This window comes from Erpetoichthys calabaricus, chromosome 3 (genome assembly GCF_900747795.2).
Source record: "Erpetoichthys calabaricus chromosome 3, fErpCal1.3, whole genome shotgun sequence".
Classification (NCBI taxonomy): Eukaryota; Metazoa; Chordata; class Cladistia; order Polypteriformes; family Polypteridae; genus Erpetoichthys; species Erpetoichthys calabaricus.
The window spans coordinates 179923903-179938895 of NC_041396.2; the positions used below are offsets into that span (position 1 = coordinate 179923903).

Genomic DNA, 14993 nt, shown 5'->3' on the forward strand with positions numbered 1-14993 from the left:
CGAGTAGTTGAAATATAGTTGCTAATATGTAGAGTTAAAAGGTCTACAGAAGGCAGTAAGTTCTATATATTGCAAAGTACATTATTGTTCTCTAATTCACATTCTGATTAGTCATTATAGAATTGTGGATCTCTGTAATTCACATTTTTGAACATTTACCTGGAATTTTAAGCTGAAAATGCCTGTAATTAAATTTTGACTACCTGAAATGAGGCTGCCATTTTAAATGTAATGTCTTGTGATATTTCCTATGTTAGATATATACTGTTACATTTTCACCATTTAAAAAACTAAATGGAATATTTGTATTTAAATTGCATCTTCACTTGTCGGAATCTGAATTCATTTCTTACTATTAACAACCAATTGCTCCATTGACGTCTGATTGTGGTTTTTTGAATTAGAGATATATTTAATTACAGTTTGGCTACCATAATCAAAATTTTAAATTCACATACATTTAAAGAGATTTGAATTTCAACTCTCGAATCGAAACGTCCATATAAGCCAACGTCTGACCATAGAGTTTTTAAAAAAAAAAAAAAAAAAAATCTCTAATTAGAATTTTGTCTAGTCAAATTATAATATGTAGATTTAAACAATAAAAACTGGTTTGAGATGTCAAATGTTAAAGTGACATGCTATGCATGTACCCATGTAGCTTCAACATTAAAGTTATTGATCAAAGTAAAATGTTGTTTGATCTTGATATTTGTCTGAGGTATTTTCAATAACTGACTAGTACATTTGTTTTCTACTTGTCCTCATAGGCTGTCATAAAATTGTTAAATTTTACCTTTGACTGTTATTGTGGTTGTAAACTGGCAATTTTTTTAAGTGGCAAACCAAGAGAGAGACGCAAAATGGAAAAGGGTCAGATTCTTGAAACTGATTAAATGCCAAAACAATAAAGCTAAACAGCAAGACGAAAATCAAGGTCAGAGAGCCAAATGAATGGCAGGAACCTAAGAGATCAAATTAGAAAACAAGAAATGTTCAAAATAATGCTTACCAAAGGTTTTTGTTATCTGCAGCTTAGTAAAGACAGTGAAATGGGCTGCTATTTAAATCCACCACTGTAGTGCCAACAGGTGACTAATCTAAGCACCACACCCCAACAGTGGGAAAAGTTACCCTGGCTACTGAAGCACGCTGCAGTGCACTCAGGGCACACAATACAGCTGTCAGAAGAAATTACAGTTAAAAAATATAACAAATATACTCCTAGAAATCAATTCTCATCTTCTACAGTCTGCTTTAAAAAGAGAATTTATTCCATCTTTAGTCAAACATATCTTGTTGGAGCTAGGTGTGGGCCCTAACTTTTCTGTTGTTAAGTTTTTAATATTGTTATTAGAGTGCCTGAGGTAGATGAGTTGCATTGGTTTTAAGCTTCAGTCTTGTTGAAGTAAATGCATTCCCACAAAAACATATAATCATCATTTCACAAAAATATAATTTTGTTGTAATTAATTCCTTGTACATTTTTTAATACTTCATTGGAATCATAGCATTACTATTTTAAACAGACAATATAATGCTCTGGCAAGAGAAAACTTCATCCTTTCATGTCTCAGCTATATCCTATCTAGTTTAGAAAGTTTCACTCTTAAAAGATGTTAATTATGTTTCTAGCATTTTAGGCTACTTTTACTCTGCATATTCTCTTTATTTCACATTTAACATTTGTTTGTTTGTTTTTATATTTTTTTTTTGTTTTTGTTGAAAAATTAGTGTATATCTGTTCCTCCTTCGATAATGCTACTCTGTCAAGTTCTTCTTTGTAATGCACAACTTTCAGATAATAAAAGTTTAACGTCTAATTTGAAAACTGTATATCATTACACAAATTTCCCCTTGGTTTCATCTCGCACCCATCCCCAACTTTGGGGAAAATGAAGCCCAATGTCTGCATTGTTCAGTTTTTACATATATTTTGAAATGTGATTTTTGAACTTATGAAACAGTTTCATTTTATTTGGTATCTTCATAGTGAACATTCTCTCCATGAACTTTAATACATTGAGCCCCAAACACAAACTAACAAAATGTTCCCCGGTTCTAATGAAATGTTTTTTTTTTTATTACATAAATACCTGCCTTCTTGCTTCTTTTCCCAACCTGACCACTAAAGTCTGTATAGGCCTCCAAAACTCATGGTAAACTTCTCTGGCACATGTAACATAATTGTTGTCACACTGCGTTCCCTTATGACCATACAGAGTTCACTCACCTGTGTAGCAAAATCAATTTTTGATACTTGTCTTGTGCCCAGATGACAAAGATACTGGTGAATTGTGTCAAGAGATTCATTTACCAAACTTTCAATCTCTAAGTGCCGTTTCTATTGTGCTGAGGAGTGATTGAAGTGTTCGCACCAGCTTCAGTAACTCTGCGAGCTTTTCTAAGTCAGTTGGCCTCTCTGGCTTTTCCGTTGATTGTCAGTAGGGACTTTGTGTGTATCCAGTGACAACCCCCGAGTCAGACACTGCATCAGCTTCCGGCTGAAACTCCATCAAAGATAATGGAATCTCAGAGGGCAGTTGCTCTGGATGATCGTGGACAGGACTGATCCATCTCGGCGATAGGAATTTGTTACCAGGATGCGAACAGTTGTTGTGCTTTGTCCGATTGCCCACAGCAGAAACTGAAGAGACACTCGCCTGTCTTTTTTCCGGAGCTGCAGTCAGGCCCCAGTGGCTCAATAGTCACCATCTTGGTTTTCCCAAGGATCCTCTGAACTCTCCATGTGGAATAGGGACCCAAAATTTGTCGTTACCATCTTGTCCAAGTAGACAGTTAACAGATGCATTTTCACCCCAGAAGAGGCAGGAATCTGAGAAATAATTAATGATTCCCCAGCTTGCCAAACACCGTGGCGGCGTATAACCTAAGACTGATCTTTCATCATAGCTATTGTAGAGGCTGTCCTTTGCGTCTGTCTTTCGTCAGTAGTTTGTTGGAGGCGGGGTTCCATCGCTTCCCAACAGATAGTTCATAAGACGAACAGCTCTTCTCCCCACACAATTACTCCTCCAAGACAAGTGTTGCCTTCCTTCCTCCCAGCTCCGACTCATTAAGCTATGGAAGCGGTCTCCTTTTATGCTGGACCTGGGAGCACTTCTGGTGATGTAACCAGTTGGAAGTGCTTCCATGTCATAAGAATGCCGGGGAGGTCCTCCCCTGGCAGCGCCCTCTGTCATCTGCCAGGAACCCCAACAGGGCTGCACCTCTGGACTCCAACTTCCATGCAGCCCCGCAGGTGTCCAAACTGGGACTGTATATGAGGGACACTGCCACCTATTATAGTGGGTGATGAACTGCTCACTGCCATCCTGTCTTACTGGTTCCTGTAACCTTCAGGCATCCTAAACATGATGGGAATCGTAAAGCGTTCTGGCCGGGTATTTCTCCCATTTAGTCCATCCTTCCATTGTGGCATCCCGGCTGGGTAAGGATTCCACCTTCATCCTGGGTGTCCTCTGGGGCATCTACAACATATATTAACAGTTGTATTTAAATGTCTGAGTAAACACTGAAAGTAAACTTAGCTGTTAAGATACCAGCTTGCTTTTCTCGTTTGAATGAACACAAGGAAAGCATCTAAAAGAAACCCTTCACTGAATGGCAGTTTCATGCAAGAGCATTGTTCAGTCTAGATAAAGTTCAGTTAAGGTCCAAATCTTAGCTACAGTCTATTTGATGAGAATAGCTATTAATAATGTATACCAGCCTATCCATCTTTTGGCAGTCAAAATCTATACCTGTATTATCTAGCCTAAGGCAGGAATTCACTCGAGAGTTAATGTCAGTGCATTATAAGTTAAAAATAATGCATATTGTATCATACAGAGCAATTCATGCAGATGCTGGTAGACGTTATGTACAGTATATGCCAGAAGACCTGCCAGAGATATAATTTGAGGTCTTGAAGCCTTGAGCCTAAAGCATTAACCATGCTACCCTCCACACATTACTTATAAATACAATACAATACAATTTATTTTTGTATAGCCCAAAAATCACACAAGAAGTGGTGCAATGGGCTTTAACAGGCCCTGCCTCTTGACAGCCCCCCAGCCTTGACTCTCTAAGAAGACAAGGAAAAACTCTTGTAATATAGTACACACTATAGTTACACACCTTCAGTTTTGCCATGCCAACAGAGCAGATGTTTTCCATGAATTGTGAATGATATGTAAGAATGAGAATAAGAAAGAGCAGGCAGTCACCACAATATCTTTAAATTCACATATAATGCTACATCACACTGACATTGATTAAAAGCCTACTGGCACATCTGTCCACATTTGTGTCCACTGACATAACACTTTGCTCATGGATTCTCTCAGTCCTTCTGCTTTTATATTGCAGCATCTTTCAGGTTGTGCCGAGGAATTCCAGAAGGTACCTGGTTTTGGGCTTCTATTCTGTGCATAAGCAAAATTTAAAATACCATAGCCCAAAAGTAAATTTTGAGGCAAGATCTAGAATCATTTTTTATAAAGTTTCATTTTAAAGACAGCAAACAAAAATTATTTAATAAGTAAGATGCATGGGGAATAACCAGTGAACTCACACCCTACCAGTTTTGTACAATAGTGCTGGATTCCCTAAACATGCAGAGTAGTATCTGACAATTGATTTTCCTTTCTTTAACAAAATTGTTTGACCACAAGATGGCAGCAACAAATTTTTATATTACCAACTTCTCAAAGTTGAAAAATCAGAATCACTTTTATTTGCTAGTTCCTAATGTACAGGAATTTAACTTGGTAGATTTAAACATGAAATGAACTGTTAATTATGAACATTACCTTTTATAATAGCTTGAGGTAGAAACCAGAACTATAATAATAATTTCAGGCTTGAAATATTATATGTAAGTTACTGTAATTGGAATCTTTAGCAAAATATTTTACATGCCTTAATTCCAGAAGTGTTCAGATGGTATATTAATAAGAAAGCTGTCATTTTTAAATCCTCTTTTACCTGTATTAATTTAAAAATTTTTGAAAAAAAGTAAAAAAAAATCTAATGGTTTCCCATATCAAATGTGTTGTGTTTTTGTAAATACACACATATTACAAATTTAAAAAAAAAAAAAAGTCGACATGGCTTTTTATCTCTGTGTTACACCAGTAGTAAACATGTTTCTTTATATAACCCATAGTAATCATTTGGTAACTGAGGACATCAGTTTTGCAAGCAGATTTTATTTTCCCCATTAGTCTTCATTGTCCTAATTTGTGCTTAATGAAGCTCCACCTTTTTTTTTTTTTTCTTTTTTCAGTGGGTGACAGGTTTGGACTTTAGGCAGGCCAGTGTAGCATCTATATTCTCTGAACATGAAGTCTTACTCTTGTAACACATGCACAGTTTGGTTGGGTATTGTCTTTTTCTTTAAAATAAAAAGGTGGTCATCTTAATGGCAACGTATGTTGCACTAAAATGTGCACATATTCTTCAGCATTAATGGTGCCTTCATATATGTGCAAATTAGAAATTCAACAGGGTCTAATGCTCTCCCATCCCATGACAAAATTCTGGTTTAGACACTGGTGTAGACTGAAGAACATGGATTCCATTATTTCCATGACCAATTTAAAACGTTTGTCAGAACACACCACACATTACTGCTGCGCTTCAGTCTATTGCAGATGAGCTCAAGCCAATAGAAGAATATGGCATTTCTTGACTCTGTTAACATATGACTTTCCTTTTATAGTATAGCCTTAACTTACATCTGTGCTATATCCATTAAAAAGGCATGTGCTACCTGAAGGATTGAACAATCGGTTTTTGACCTTGCCATTTGCAAAATTAAGATTTCTCCAGATTTCCCAAATCATTTAATAATAATATGCACCTGTAAAACGAGATGTTTGAATTTACCAGACTCCCATTTGGTCTCCATGGCACGCTGTTGACTTTTAAGCGAATGTTAGATTAGATTCTGTAGCCCCATTCCACATATTCTGTAGTCTATCTTGATGATGTGGTCATTTTCAGTTATGTATGGATATGGCATCTCAACTGCCTGCAAGCAGTGCTTGACAGTTTGAGGCTAGCTGGGTTGACAGCTAACCCTAAGAAGTGTCAATTCAGTGTGTCAGAAACACGTTATTGGGGTACTCTTTTGGGAACGGTTCAATAAAACTTCAGTTGGATAAGGTGGATGAGGTGTTTGAATATCCATGTCCAGAAACGCATAAGTAGGTTCAGGCTTTCATCAGACTTGCTGGTTATTACAGACGATTCAATCCAAATTTTGCACAAAGAGCCACCCCTCTCACTGAAGGGGATAAAAAACTACGGCATTGTCTGGACCAATGATTGTGCGAGGTACTTCTCTTCATTCCTGGTTCTACAGAATCCAGACTTTCCTATGGAGTTCATTTTACAGACTGATGTGAGTGCTTTCGGGTTGGGGGGTGCTCTCTAAGTGTTTTGATGGGGAAGAATATCCTATTACGTTTCTGAGTAGGAAATTACTTCCCAGGGAGCATAATTACTCAACCATTGAGAAGGAATGTTTGGCAATTAAGTAGGCAGTGGAGGCCCTCTGCTATTACTTATGGGGCAAACGGTTTATCCTGGAAGTAGATCATGCTCTGCTCAGCGGCTCTACCAACATAATAATGCAAACTCCCAACTCGCTGGTAGTATAGTCTGTACATGTCAATGCTGACTTCCTCTTTCATCTGGCAGAGCCCAGCTTAGACTGTCGCTTTGGTGAACAAAGCTGAGGGGGGAAGATGTGAGATTTGAGACCCCGATTAGCCCCCCCCCCCCAGCTGCGTTATGTACTGAAACTCTGTCAGCAAAGTCGGGGATTGTGTATTCATCACCGAGGCAACTGGGTATGTAATTTTGGCACAACAATGCCAAAAACCCCTTAGGATATAAGGAGAGTAACTTGGAGAATATCATTATTTTTTTGGGCAGAGCAAAGTAGATGTATACATTCAGCCTATATTAGTTTATTTTCACAGGTATTTAAATGTGCATTTTTGTGTATACATATTTCAAAGTCATGGCTGGCAGCCGGGCTTAGCTACTGACAATACTGAAAGTTTTTAAGTAAGTACATGCAAAAAGTATTACAGGGCAGATAGGACAAAAGAAAATCTGACAAAAGGGAAGTAGTACATTTTTATGTATACATAGATTTAAGCAAAAGTACCTTTCAAAAAGAAAAACAGACCTCTCTTGTGAAAAGCACATTTCATAGGAAAAAAAATTATCTGAAGTCAATTGAATGTCTCATAACATTTGTGACAGAAGTAGACAGCCGTTGGTTTTAAATCCGTAATATCTAGACTAAAATATGAGTAATTTTCCTTGTATGTCATGTCTTGGGAAATGTCAGACTTGGCTTGTATTTCCCAACATTTTGTTATCACTTTTATTGAATAGATCATAATTTCTCACTGTAACCTTTAAATTGGATTAAGTACAGTGGTGTGAAAAACTATTTGCCCCCTTCCTGATTTCTTATTCTTTTGCATGTTTGTCACACAAAATGTTTCTGATCATCAAACACATTTAACCATTAGTCAAATATAACACAAGTAAACACAAAATGCAGTTTTTAAATGATGGTGTTTATTATTTAGGGAGAAAAAAAATCCAAACCTACATGGCCCTGTGTGAAAAAGTAATTGCCCCCTTGTTAAAAAATAACCTAACTGTGGTGTATCACACCTGAGTTCAATTTCCGTAGCCACCCCCAGGCCTGATTACTGCCACACCTGTTTCAATCAAGAAATCACTTAAATAGGAGCTGCCTGACACAGAGAAGTAGACCAAAAGCACCTCAAAAGCTAGACATCATGCCAAGATCCAAAGAAATTCAGGAACAAATGACAACAGAAGTAATTGAGATCTATCAGTCTGGTAAAGGTTATAAAGCCATTTCTAAAGCTTTGGGACTCCAGCAAACCACAGTGAGAGCCATTATCCACAAATGGCAAAAACATGGAACAGTGGTGAACCTTCCCAGGAGTGGCCGGCCGACCAAAATTACCCCAAGAGCGCAGAGACGACTCATCCGAGAGATCACAAAAGACCCCAGGACAACGTCTAAAGAACTGCAGGCCTCACTTGCCTCAATTAAGGTCAGTGTTCACGACTCCACCATAAGAAAGAGACTGGGCAAAAACGGCCTGCATGGCAGATTTCCAAGACGCAAACCACTGTTAAGCAAAAAGAACATTAGGGCTCGTCTCAATTTTGCTAAGAAACATCTCAATGATTGCCAAGACTTTTGGGAAAATACCTTGTGGACTGATGAGTCAAAAGTTGAACTTTTTGGAAGGCAAATGTCCCGTTACATCTGGCGTAAAAGGAACACAGCATTTCAGAAAAAGAACATCATACCAACAGTAAAATATGGTGGTGGTAGTGTGATGGTCTGGGGTTGTTTTGCTGCTTCAGGACCTGGAAGGCTTGCTGTGATAGATGGAACCATGAATTCTACTGTCTACCAAAAAATCCTGAAGGAGAATGCCCGGCCATCTGTTCGTCAACTCAAGCTGAAGCGATCTTGGGTGCTGCAACAGGACAATGACCCAAAACACACCAGCAAATCCACCTCTGAATGGCTGAAGAAAAACAAAATGAAGACTTTGGAGTGGCCTAGTCAAAGTCCTGACCTGAATCCAATTGAGATGCTATGGCATGACCTTAAAAAGGCGGTTCATGCTAGAAAACCCTCAAATAAAGCTGAATTACAACAATTTTGCAAAGATGAGTGGGCCAAAATTCCTCCAGAGCGCTGTAAAAGACTCATTGCAAGTTATCGCAAACGCTTGATTGCAGTTATTGCTGCTAAGGGTGGCCCAACCAGTTATTAGGTTCAGGGGGCAATTACTTTTTCACACAGGGCCATGTAGGTTTGGATTTTTTTTTCTCCCTAAATAATAAAAACCACCATTTACAAACTGCATTTTGTGTTTACTTGTGTTATATTTGACTAATGGTTAAATGTGTTTGATGATCAAAAACATTTTGTGTGACAAACATGCAAAAGAATAAGAAATCAGGAAGGGGGCAAATAGTTTTTCACACCACTGTAGATGTATTTAGTTTATTTTTATTTTATTTTTTTTTTGGCGGGTCAAAAGTTGTGGACTGGTTTTGTTAGTTGTACCTTTTGGCACCAGCTACAAATTCTGTAACCAACCCTTTTTGTGATAGGTACCAGTGAGAATAGAAATGATCGCTTTTATATAAGTAATTGTTCTAATGACTTGTGTGCAGCCAATGTATTCTGAGACATGAAAACTTTGAGTTTTCTGTTCTCTGTCTGTCTATTGTATTTTAATGTACTACAAAACATGATTGTTTAAAAGGAAAATTGCTCTTTGTAAAACAAACACTATTTACAATATTTTTAATTTGATATTCTTGTTCTTATTTGATATCTGGCAGAATTATGACAAAAGATTGCAGTCCTTCACACTTTCAAGTTTTATTTTTAATACTGGCTCATATGCTGGTGTCTCCCATCCTCTTTTATATTGAGTATGTGGATTCAATAGTAGCCAGGATACTCCTGCACACTGACCCTGCACCAGCACATAGCATTAAAACTTTGTCATTTTGGAGCAAGTACAGCATCATTCTATTGTGGTATAGGTGGTTGATGTAAAGCTGCAGTAAATGTAACTAAGGATTCATATAGCTTGGAGAATATTTTAAATTGTTTCAAATTAATAAAAATGATACAAATTTCCAAATAAACCATAACGGTTTTTCCATACTTCTAGGTACTATGCAAACATACTGGCAAAATTATACATGGGAAAATGGATGAATATGACAAAAGGATGATCTTCACACAGGCATTTGTTTCCAGACACAGATCAAAGATTTGTGGACTTTTCAGTGCAATTACGAGGTATGTTCTAGAAATATTACACAAATAGTAACCTTACATTTATGAGGAGTTCTTAGTTAAGAGATAATGCAAGGTTAAAATTTAGCAATTTACCACAATGTCATTTCTTGCTGTTTATATATGAACACAAATTTCAGCTTTGCTGTACTTGTAGCCTAATTTTATATCTCTTTCAATAAAAGATATTTAGTAACCATTACATGAATAAGATATACAGTAATTATCTATATTTTGCTGAATACCCATTTCATTTCAAAATGTTCACTCTTGACAGCAAAAGAAAGGGAACAACACATTTTAAATCGCAACATCATTACTATGAACATGGAGAGAAGGCTAATAAGATCTTAGCTCAACAAATACTCAACTAGGAAGTTCACAATGCAATATCAGTAATTACCTACACAGATGGATGTAAAATCATTGACCATAAAATATAATTCACACATTTAGAGAATACTATAAGTCCTTATATTCTACTCAGTTTAAAGAAGATAAAGACACAATCTAATGCATTACAGATACCACCACTAGATACTGTCAGTGCATAGGAATAGAATAAACTTTTGGCACTCTCAGAATTACTAGCCTCTATAAACTCACTTCAGAGTGGGAAAGCAGCAGGCCCTGATGGCTACCCTGCTGAATTTTATTTGTTTTATCTTATTTTTCTTCTTAAAGCATCCCCATATGCATTAACAAATTAGATTCAATCATAACTTCATTTATTTGGAATTTGAAATATCCATGGTTCCAAAGAGTGATGCAACAATGACCTAAAGTAGAAGGTGGCATGGCAATACCTAATTTTCCATTTTTACTGGGCAGCAAATATACAAGCTATAAAAACCTGGACATTGACACAAATTGATGAACACACACATAGAAATAAAATCTTGCAGTACTTCTTTATATTCCTTGCTTTGTACCCCAGTAAATACAAGTTACCGTCAATATACTAACCAATGCAGTTATCCTTCATTTACTCAGAATATGGAACCAATGAAGAAAGCATGATAACTACCTTTTTCCACCCTCTCAAACATACATAGTTTTTATTTTTAATGTCTGGAAAACATATGTGATTAAATCTGCCCAAAATTTCCCACCTATTTCTGTTCCAGAAGAAATATTGATAAGTCTTGAAGACTCTGACAGCATTTCTGTAATATATAAAAACTTTTTAAAGTCTCTTCCTTTCAAAGCTGTCATGGAATACAGTGGGAAGAGGATCTCTTACTCAACATTTCAGAAAAAAAGTGGAAGGCAGCCATGCACAGAATTCACTCTACCTCCATATAAGCAAAGTTTACAGTTATTCATCTTAATTCAACTTAAATTTTTTTTATCAAGCACATCTATCTCATTTTTAAATTGGCCCAAAATGTTTCCAGGGCAATATCCAACCCGCGAACGTTGTAATTGAGCTGTAGCCTTATCTGGGCCACATGTTTTGGGTGTGCACCAAATTAACATTATACTGGACCAAAATGTTTAATGCCTATCAGAAAACCTTGGTGTCACAATTACTCCTAATCCATTAACAGCTGTGTTTAAGCACATCTGGGAGTACACCAAAGTGGAGAAGGACAAACAAATAGCCTTTACCTCACTACTAGCATGTAGACTTGTTTTGCTCAACTAGAAGAATTCTAGTCCACCTCTTTTAAGTCAGTGGGTAACTGATGTTATATACTTTTCAAAATTGGGGGAAAAAAGTCAAATTCCCTCTTAGAGGATCTGTTCAAAACTTTAATACCTGGCAGGATCTAATCAATAACATTTTAGAATAAGCATTTATATTGGGCAAAAGGATTCTCTTTCCTTTTTTCTACTTTTAAAGTTTTAGTCTGGCTGTTGACCTTCCTCTCTTTCTCATGGGTGGGGTTTGAATTTAGTTTCGTTAAGCTTCACTTGATTGTATCAAATGTTAATTTGCTTATAATAAAATTTAAAATAAAGTTACATGAAAATGCCACTCTTAGCAAATCGCCTTGTCTTAAAATGTTTATTAGTTCAAACAGAGTTAAAATATTAAATGTGAGTATTAATGTTCTACATTTTCAGCATATACATTATACAGTATCATTAGGACAGTGTGCTCTATTATGTTTTCACTTTATTATGAATGTTTTTAAATCAAAGCTTTACTGGTGCAGATAAAATAACTGAAGATCCTAGAAAAGCTCAGAATGTTTATCTAACATATCTTTATTTGTGATATGGGCAGTTGCCAATCATCTGAAATCATCGCATAATCCATATTACTAACCGAGAATACACCGGATATGGACGCAGGGACACGGCAATGGGACCATAAGATGTACTGCGCAGGCGCGCTTCTCATAAACCGAAAGCGAAGTCGTATCCACCGTGAACGAAGGAGTCACGGCCCAAGAACGAAAGAGCTCAACTAACGTGAATGAGAAATGAAGCAACAACGCGCCCATAGCTACCACTAACGACACACCCACACAAAAAAGAGGATTCTGCGCTGCACCCCAGAGTCAAACGTGAGAGGCTACGGAGGCCCCACAGGTCCACAAAGATAGTACGAAAGGCGCAGGCGTCTCTGCCATATTGTGAGTGGCACTACTGCGGAGTGAAGGCGCAGGCGGCACCGCCATATTGTGAGTGGCACTACTGCAGAGTGAAGTTAGGAATAATGTGCTGCTTGGGATTGTACAAACCGCTGAACGCTTTACACCAAATTCAAACACAATACAGCTCAACGATACAAACACGAGCCCACCTGGATAAGATCAATGAACGCAGGCGCCTACAATGCGCGTCTGAAACTGCGGAAGCAAAGCAGGCACGGGTTCAAAACGAAAGACCACAACTGACGGAGATAAATAATCTCTTTCAAATCTATTTCGGGTTACCCAAGACACAGACAAAAAAGGAAATAATACATTTTAATTTGAGTTTCTCCTAATAACTGTAGCTGAACAAAATAATTACCACAAAAGTAATAAATAATATATAACAAACACCAGCATAACAGCTTGTTCTGTTTGAGTTCATGATATACAGTTATCCCTCCTCGATTGCGGGGGTTGCGTTCCAGAACCCCCCGCGAAAGGTGAAAATCTGCGAAGTAGAAACCATATGTTTATATGGTTATTTTTATATTGTCATGCTTGGGTCACAGATTTGCACAGAAACACAGGAGGTTGTAGAGAGACAGGAACTTTATTCAAACACTGCAAATAAACATTTGTCTCTTTTTCAAAAGTTTAAACGTGCTCCATGACAAGACAGAGATGACAGTTCCATCTCACAATTAAAAGAATGCAAACATATCTTCCTCTTTAAAGGACTGTGTGTCAGAAGCAGAGAATGTCAGAGAGAGAGAGAGAGAGAGAGAAAAGCAAACAATCAAAAATCGATAGGGCTGTTTGAGCTTTTAAGTATGTGAAGCACAGTCCAGGAAGCATATCGTGCAACAAAGTAACCACAAGTAAGCCCAGCAAGGAAGGGAGCAATGTGAAGGTAGTGTTTCAGCGTTTTTTGAGGAGCAGCCATATCCTCTAGGGATGCGAACAGCCCCCGTGCTCACAATATATTTGAGGAGTTTTATTTAATACGTAATACGTGCTCTGATTGGGTAGCTTCACGGCCATCTGCTAATAGCGTCCCTTGTATGAAATCAGCTGGGCAAACCAACTGAGGAAGCATGTACCAGAAATTAAAAGACCCATTGTCCACTGAAACCCACGAACCAGCAAAAAATCCGCGATATATATTTAAATATGCTTACATATAAAATCCGCGAAAGTCAAAGCGCGATACAGCTTGGAATTACTCTACATACAATATATCTACTTTTCTGCAGGTCCATTGTGTCTCTAGTGCATGAGCAAAATTTCTTGATATAATGCATGAAAAATATATTTTCTAAATCTGTCTAACATGTAGCTTTTTGCATTCAGCAGTTTAGTTTTAGTGCTAATTGTATTATCGGTAAAACAACTCCAGAGTCATCTAGACATATTCTAGGCCATTAAAGTAAATCTTAAATACATTATTGCAGCACTATATAACAGAATGAGGTGTATTGTACCTGTCACATATTTGCATGACTTTTATTGCAATTCTTGTATTAAAAAGTAAAGCGAATAACTAATCTTACTATAGAATCCATTTTATTATATGTGCTGAAATAGAATAGAAAAACATGTGAGGATGATGTAGGTAAGGGTAGTTTTGTCTTGGTAGAGTAATATATTGCTATACTTTCCTCTATTGTATTATTAACATGTAGCTTTTGTCAGAATGCCTAATTTCACAGACTTACCACTGTTTATAAGGTATTATTGTATATAACTTATCCCCACCTTCCCTTCTATATCTATAACCTCAGGCAATTAGATGTAGTAAAAAGACAAGCAGAAGTTAAGTTACAGTTTAAATAATGTATTATTGATAATATTCATAAATAATAACAAAATGCAAGGTAAATTTGAATATTGGCAACCATACAACCTGATTAAATGGTGATATGTAGTTCAGGCGGCACACAGACTTCTAGTTACTTAAATGTCTCTAAGGTATCATTGGTGCTCAGCTTTCAGCCACATGTCTGTTCAAAATGGCTGCTGAGCTGTGGTCTTCATCACAGGTTAGCAAGAGAGATGCTTCTTTCAGATATTGGTTAGTAAGAGAGAGATTGTGAGGTTACACAAGTAAATATATAGATTTTCTGTCCAACCCCTACAGCCAATAGGGCGTTGTAGTACTTAAAGGCCTCGGAGACAAGCCAATTCCAAGCAGCCATACCTCAGACCAATGTGGGAAATAGAACATCTTAAAACCTGACACCCCCAAGACCATATGTCTTTAAGTCTTTCTTGAGGGGGTAGAAATGAATTAAGCAAAGAAACACTAACCAAACCGGTTTAAGGCACATCTTCCCCCAAATCCTGTCATAAAATTCAAAGAGGCTCAGTCGTAAAAGGGGGGGCAAACACGAATGCCTCTCACCAAAGTAACACTAAATTACATTGCTTTGCCTAAAAATCAAATAAAGACATACAAAATATTCATCAAGTTATATGTAAAATCTCACATCACAACAGTAGTCTAG

General features: G+C 37.1%; 1 protein-coding gene across 1 annotated transcript in view; it reads left to right on the forward strand.

The window, feature by feature from the left end:
• ufl1 (UFM1-specific ligase 1) overlaps positions 1-14993 on the forward strand; it is a 99414-nt gene that overhangs the window by 33078 nt on the left and 51343 nt on the right. The window contains exon 6 of the mRNA XM_028797560.2: positions 9774-9904. Coding sequence (XP_028653393.1) covers positions 9774-9904 — 131 coding nt within the window. The remainder of the gene's footprint in view (positions 1-9773; positions 9905-14993) is intronic.